The 7,959-nt window shown below is 39.5% G+C and overlaps 1 protein-coding gene across 2 annotated transcripts; it reads left to right on the forward strand.

The window, feature by feature from the left end:
* The first annotated feature begins 325 nt into the window (after nt 1–325).
* Nucleotides 326–7,685, forward strand: Nexmif (neurite extension and migration factor). Of its 2 annotated transcripts, XM_085685083.2 has the most exons (3): nt 326–445; nt 1,100–5,465; nt 6,037–7,685. In XM_085685083.2, exons 1-3 carry the CDS (start codon nt 367–369, stop codon nt 6,128–6,130), a joined length of 4,539 nt encoding a protein of 1,512 aa, XP_085541209.1. In that variant the 5' UTR covers nt 326–366; the 3' UTR covers nt 6,131–7,685. The 2 variants fall into 2 exon arrangements, with proteins under 2 accessions (XP_085541209.1, XP_085541208.1); XM_085685082.2 differs by having other exon boundaries at nt 1,100–7,685.
* The last annotated feature ends 274 nt before the right edge of the window (nt 7,686–7,959 follow it).

The raw sequence follows: 7,959 nt of genomic DNA on the forward strand, positions 1-7,959 counted from the left end.
AACAAGACTAATTTCCACATATATATACATTATTTAGTTATCCTAGACTTTGCATATTTCCTAATTGAGCAGCTATAATTTAAGCTAATTTTTTACATTTCAATTTTTCCTCTGGTTTTTGGTTTTGAGTAATATAGTATATAGTTGTTGATAGAAAATATGGTAGGTGTAAACTAAAAACCAGAAATAGCATAAATAATGAAGCCGGTCTAGAAAACCAATCCCAGTGAGTGTTTTTAAAGCCCCCTAACTGAAATAATATGTAAAATACAAAATAAGACAAACTGAATGACTAACATTGTGTTTTTGAAATGTTCAGGTTGAACAACATTTGAAATTGGGATGAAACAGTAAGAAGCTACATTCATGGATAACCAACAAGATAAAGTCATTGCTGCCTCAGCCAATGGAGAAAACAGTCTGATTAATGGGATCAAAGAAAATGGTAAGAGAATTTACTTGCCATATACATTATCTTTCCTGGTAGTCTATTTTTAAATTAATGTAGATTTTTCAGTATATAAAAACTTGAGACAGGTTGAATTCACAATATATCTAAAGTTGATGTAAATCTAAACTTGTCAAATCTTTAACCGAGCTAGAAGAATCTCTGAGGGTTCTCAGATAAGTCACCTTGCTCTCTCAAATCCATCTGCTGAATGAAGTTTCTCAAAATTGCTAGTAAATTACAAGTATGTTCTGGTGTGAAACTTTTGTCGTTTCACTAGGAACCTCTCTAACATAAGTTTTCAAGTATGGCTATGTGTCTCATAGCTGAAACCATGAATGGTACCCTGTACCTTTTCCCCTCTGAAAACTGACTTTTCAATTGATCCATCAGTCCGGTTCTTTCATCATTTCTGAGGGGGCTCTATCTTTTCCTGAAGAAGAATCTGAGCCTAAAAATGATTTTTTTCACTTGTATGAATTTTCAGTATTAAATCAGAGTTATTTTATTACTGTTTAGGTGGTAATTCATAAAGCTAGAGAAAAAGGCTCTGATATCCAAACGTTGGAAACTGACCAAGGAAAAGAGACTTAATGAATCTTATCTAAGATCCTTAACTTTATTCATGCCTTTTATTTCCTTTTTCTCTAGACTCAGAGGACCAGGATATGGCAATGAAGTCATTTGTAGCTCTAGAAGCTACTACACCAGTCCAACCTATACCAGTGGTACAAAAAGAGTCCCCAATGTTTCCTAGGGGTCTCCTACCTCTGCCGTCTAAGAAACCGTGTGTGCAGAGCCCTCCGTCTCCTTTGGGCCTGATTGAAGCACCTGATCATTCTGCTACTAGTGCTTCTGTGAATGCCATCTCCCTCACATCTGGAGTTGCAAAAGCCCTGAACACATGGTCACTGCCCAGTGAGTGTGAGAAAGCGCCATTTGCCATGATGGAGCCTGCAGGCATGTCAGCTCTGAATGGAGACTGCCTCATGCAGCCAAGCCGGACTTGCTTAGGTTGCTTCATGGAAGCAAAAGAAGCAGTAGATCCTGAACCAGGAATCAGTCTGAAAGTTGGTGATCTAAATAGAGAGTATGAAACATGTGCAGTCTCTGATATAGGGATTCAGTGCATTAATGCTGGAGAAAATATGAAATATGGAGAGCAGCTGCTTTCAGACCAGCTGTTAGGCTTCCCCCTGCATAAATCAAGGGCAGGAGATAGACGAGAACCTGAAAAGCCTGACATTGACTTGGAAGATCCAACTCAGAAAAGTTATTATGAGGCACTACTGTTAGATAAGTGCAATACAGAAGAAGCTTTACTGGCAAATTCCAATCAGGATTGGGGTTACTTTGAGACTTTTATTAGTGAGAGTAAGATTGAACTACTTGACCTCTGTTCCAAGAATGAACTATCTGTTAACCTTTTCTCCGAAGAAGATGTGGATAACTATATGTTTGATGATGATGAGTCAACACTGGGCAGTGATGTCTGCTCCCTCAAAATTCGATACGAGTCCTTTCAGGACAATGTTCGAGATAAGACCACCCTTCTGATGCAGGAAGATGCCCAATTCAATTTTTTCCCCAGTGTCTTTACTACATGTCCCAAGACATCTAAGAGTGGAATCCTCAAGCAGAGCAGCGATCTTTCTCAATTCAAGGTCCCTGATGTGAGCATCATCTGGGGAGAGGAAGATAAAAACATGGACAAGAAAAAAGACAAAGAGGGAGTGCATGAAGACAAAAGTATAGAGAAAAAAGATGAAAAAGATAATGGAGAAAAGCCTGAATTAAATAATAAACCATGTAGTGGGCTTGAGGTAGAGCAATTTAAGAACCTAAAGCCGGACCATCTTACTAATTCCCTGGAGACATCAGGAAATTTCAGTGATGATAATTCCTTCATTGAGGTCTCATATGATGCCATGGGGGAGATCAAAGACTGTAGCCGCTATATGTCTCGGGAAACTACTTCTGGAAGCTCTTCCTCCCAGCAGAACTATGGACTGAGAGCCAAGAGAAAAGTCAGATACAGTGAAGATTATCTATATGATGTTGACTCACTAGAAGGGGAAAAAGTAAATGAGAGAAAGGATTGGCCTCCAGGTGGTGCGAAAGAAGAAGATGATGATGAATGGTGTCCCAAAAAGAGAAGGAAAGTAACCCGTAAGGAGCCCCCTGTTATTATCAAATATATCATCATCAATCGTTTTAAAGGTGAGAAGAACATGCTGGTGAAGCTAAGTAAGGTAGACGCCAGTGAGACAACGGTAAATCTGAGTGAGAATCAGCTCAGTAAGTATGCCAAGTTATCACCTTTGAAGGGCTTCTGGCAAAAGAAGAAAAAGCAGAGAAACAGCAACATAGACTCCATCAAAACACCCTTATGCCAGAAGCAAAGCTTTGAACCAGGTAACTTTGAGGTGTCATTCCTGCCACCTGCTCGTAAACGAAAATCTAAGCTTGGCAACAGACACAGGATTCAAAGGATCCAATCCATGGAAACTTCGGCAAGCAGTAAGCAGGTTTCATTCTGCAGTGATCAAAGACCAGCTAGTAATCGCAAAGAAGAAGGCAGCTTCAAAGGTACACCAAAGTCAGCACCTCTTGCTGCTCCAAGCTGTGCCAGTGGGTCACATTTACGTGGCATCATAGTCCCTGACTCAGTCAAAGTCAAAACTCAAGACTCGGAGTTTAAGGGGCCAGAAAGGAAAGTGCTCAACAAAATTAAATTTAAAAGTGAAGCTAGGTTAAAATCCAAAAAAGTCAAAACCGGACAAGAAAACAAACCAGTTCAAATGAGCCCTGTCTTAGAAGACCAATCTTCCAAGGCTAATTTAAAAAATGAAGTCATTCCTGGAACCTCAAACAGTTCCCATCTGTCTGAATTTCATGAGACAAAGGTTAAGAATTCCACTTTCTTACCAACCACCTGCTCTTCTGAAATGCCTTTATCTTCTGCTACTGTTGCCACTAATATACCTGTTATCCCTGGAGGGTATCTGCAAACACTGTTAGATGCTTCTGACTTGTCAAATAATACTAGTATCTCATACTTCACCAACCATTCTCCAGAGCAAAATGAAGCCAGCCTTGTTCAAACGGAAAAATCATTTGTACCTCTCCAGTCTTCTCAGGACTGTGTGCTGTCCTCATCTTCTGAGTCTGAGCTGCAACAATCATCTCATGACTTCAAAATGGAAGCAAGCACCTACGGAAGCCTGTGGTCCAACAAGGCTACATCTGTCCCACAAGAGTTCATGACTGAAGTCTCAAGGGAGATCACCACAAACCAATCTGATGAATTCGAAGCGTCCGAAGTAGTCTCCATGGAGAATAACCTCACAACAATAACATACAGTCCTCTCTGCCTCAACAGTGGCAGCAATGGTTGCAACAAGGTTCTGTATACCTCTCTGCCGGACTCCCATCTCTCATCTGATGACTCTTATCAATTGTGTCACTTTAATAATGGAGAGATCTGCTTTCCTTTCCAGCAGGCTCCAGTCAGTACAGACGATGACAGCCGGCTCTTTAACTTTGATTCGATGACTCCCCTTTCTGTCAGTTCAAGCAATTATTGTCCCTTAAGCTTGAAATCCTGTGAAAAGGATGGTGACGATGAGATCACTGATGACTTCTTGGCCCACTGCAGTCCGAAACTGGTGATCCAGCAGAGCATTGATGAGATAGCACCACTAAAGGAGTCCACTGACCTCCTCGATATCTCCAACTTCACTCCTGACAAATTCCGCCACTCTTCCCTCTCAGAAATGTCTCCACCGGACACACCCAGCCTTTCTCCTCAGAGTACCAGATGTGAGAGTGTCAAAACACTAGGAACAATGAAGGGATTCCAAGAGGGTGTCCCAGGATCGTTGGGCAGCGTGGAGAAAATCAAATGGGACTGTGGTACCCTTTCACAACAAGTTCAAGTGGATGATGCCTTTACAGTAAATAACCATCCGTTTCAATTCCATATGTTCAACGATGAGGACTCTGTTAGCCTGCTCCAAAAAAACCCATGCCTGTCAACCTTTGACGAGTCAGCTGGACAAATTAATGCCAACAACAAAGTGTCAAAAACAAGAAAGAAAGTTTCACCTGGCAAGAGTGGGGCCGTGAGCCAGAGTTCATCACAGAAAAACACCAGGAAAAAGTCCCCCAAAGCCAGCAACAAAGGGGGTGAAAAGCCACCTAGCAAAACCTCCCGCCAGGTTTCTAAATCAACAAAGAAAGGGAAACATGTGGCTGCTGTCAATGGAGAGAAAATGCAGACTGGGAATGGCCGTAGTGGGGGCCAACCCAACAACACATCCTCCAGTGGAAAGACTGAATGTATTCAACATGGTGGTCCTGTTGACCCTGTGAAGATGCCAAGTCAGAAGGGACTTTCGGGAGACTGGGCTTTGGGAAAGGAAAGCAAGCCAGCCTGGAATGACATGAGTACAGTCACTAGTACCAACAACCTTCTGGATGATGACCAACGGGAATTTCAAGAGCCTTCCTATATCTTGTCCAACATTGCCTCTGGTATGGCAGATGTGCAAAGATTCATGATGGCCTCCATAGAGCCCCTTTGGGAACCCATGGAGCAGCAAGGGGAGTCCAACACATTCTACTCCCCTGAATCCAATAGCCTGAAATTAAAAACCCTCAAAATATTAGCTGGTACACCACAAGAATCTAAGAAAAAGGTTAATAATGGATCATCAGGAGCTACTAAGAATCACAGATCAGTCAAAGGTGTGAGCAAAAGCAACGGGAAAGCAGCAGTTGCTGATCCTGGTCGTGCAGACATGCCTGGTTACAATGAGGACTCTCAATCTGCCTTCTTTGATAAAAAGTACAGTAACATGAGCACTTTAGGCAATAATGGACCGACACACAAGAAATTATATCGTCACAAATCCAGCTCCAAGACCCTGCGAGATGAGAAATATAAGGGGAAACGTGTGGAACGAGAACAGGTCCACAAGGATGAGGCTGGGACAGCTTCTTTTGAAAAACTGAGGTAATACTGCACCAAATGACTAAGAAGAGATGTTTCCATGGCTTTCCTACTACCTGCTGAGTCCAGAGTTCTTCATTTTTCCTTCTTGAAAGCAGAAGTTTGCATGAGAGACTCTTTCCTGTTCTCTTTCCTTTTCAAATTAAAAAGAAAAGAAAAACGTGCATGGAAATCCCTGTACCTTTAAGCCACTCAAAATATCGGCCAATTTTGTTGTGGCTTGGCTAGGGATAAGTTCTAACAAAGGCTACATTTTTCTCCTATTCTGCATTAATTTTTGCTTATTAAGAAGATAGAACTAAAATATGCTCTTGAATGATTTTTGGAATGGAAGGGCTTTGCAATAAAGACAGATTCTGAACAACATAATCAAAAAGTCATGTAGACAAAAAGCCAAGATCATTTCAACAAAAGAGCATTACTTGTCAACACACGGCAATTAGGAGTGCTTTCTCTATCGTTCTGCTTCAGACGACACCTAGTATGGTGTCAATATATTTATATGGTATGATCCCTTTGAGGACATACACTAAAACTTACTAAGATGGCATAAATTCTTTGATTTTTTCTGCAGGGATTCCAACTACAATCTCCTAAAAGCAGAAACAGCATTTTGGGTTTTACCTGTGTTTGAAGAAGAGACTCACATTTTCCAGAAAGACATTTAATGTTTGTGTTTTATTTCTTTCAAAATAAGCTTTGTGGTATGTATGTTGACCTGTAAGTGCTTAAAAAAATTTAAATTGTGGGAATAAGTCTTTGAAATCAAACTTTAATCTGATGTTCTGTGTAAAAGACTTTAAAAGTCATACAGTTGCACAAGTAGTTCATGCACTGTTTGCCCACAAGGAAAAAATGGAAAACATTGTGCCAAACTACAAATAAGTAACTGTACTGTATATAGTTTTACTTCTATATCAACATTTGGTTGTGAGTATTTGGGGGGACTTGTCCCTGTTAATTTACTAGAAACATTCCAGTGGTTCTTGCTATTAAGCACCCCCACTTTTGTGGCTAGCACCTGTAGATCAGTGGAAACATATGTTGTGTTATAAAATTACCAAAACAAAGGAAAATGTTTGAATTGTGCCAAATCTTCTTACCTCATCTCCCACATTCACCCCATCATCAGATTAAAGCTCATCGGTGATTATTAAATCTATATGTATATACACACTCACATATGTGTATACAATATGCATGTGTGTTTACATATATACACACATCCATACATACATTCTTTTGACTGTTTTAAACTCTACTATCTTGTGTGGAAACATGAACAATTAAACAAGGCACAATAAAAATTTGTTTGTTCCTAAGTCTAAGGATTAAAATATTGGAAAGGCTTGAAGGTCACAACAGCTAAGTCCATCAGGGACAGAGTATTTGCATTTACAGAACCTTGTACAAGGAAATAAAACAGCTGCTTTGAAAGTTTGTTTTCCAAAGCAAAATCTGTAGCGGAAAGTAATTTAAAGTGCAAAGTTATATTGCTGATACTTTATATCTCAGTTTTATATATTTTATAATAGTCTGGGATAAATTATAAAATAGATATAGAATTGACACTAATAATAAATGAAATACATAGATTGCTTTTATTTAAGTAGTTTCCTAAATGTTTTATTCCAGTTTTGTCAAAAGTGCACTCACAACATGGCTTTAGTGTTCTTTAAATGTTGAGCTTGCAAAGCCAATGTCATTTTTAAAAATGATGTGACATCACAGATTGACAAAATTTTCCTTCCTGTGTTTAAATACATATAGATCAGGTAAGACGAACAATATGTGAAAACAACCAACTGAGGCCATTTATACATAGTATGAGGATGACTACTCTTTGTTATCTTATAATAAACATAAATCTCAAATTTTAATAATTTTTAAAAATCACATTTTTGGTTCACCCCTCCCTCCCACTACCTTTAAAAAGCTTTTCACAGTTCCAACATTCCTCACTACTAGCCTTTTCTTCCCCTTTATTCACCACTTGACTCCTAACATTTGTTCTCTTTTCCTTGCACAGTTAAAGGCCTATGTGCCTGATGACTGGTGCACTGTGGCACAGATGAGATAGTGGATGTGAAAGCGCTTTGTAGATCCTAAGTGCTATACAATATAGGGGATTAATATTATTAATGTTGTTGGTTGTTGTTGTTGTTACTACTCTTACTAATATTGTTACTAACCTATTAACTTGTGAATATAGAGGCTGGGGTGGGAGGGAGGAGGATAAGTGGGTGGGGAAAAGGGGAACTTAACAAAGCAGGGAAGATGTTTCAAAAGAATTTTTTGAATAAAATAAGAGCAACCTACCTAGTCATTGACACATAAATCTATTCACAAACAGAGAAGCAACGTTTTAAAGTAGAGAGAAATGGAAGGGAGCTTATCGTGTATATAAAGATATACATTTCCCAGTCCATGATTCCTTTCACCAGCTTACTCTACTACTTACAGCTAGGTAGTAAAATGAACAAGCCCATGATCTAGA

The sequence above is a fragment of the Myodes glareolus genome, chromosome X, assembly GCF_982192425.1.
Source record: "Myodes glareolus chromosome X, mMyoGla1.1, whole genome shotgun sequence".
NCBI classification, from domain to species: domain Eukaryota; kingdom Metazoa; phylum Chordata; class Mammalia; order Rodentia; family Cricetidae; genus Myodes; species Myodes glareolus.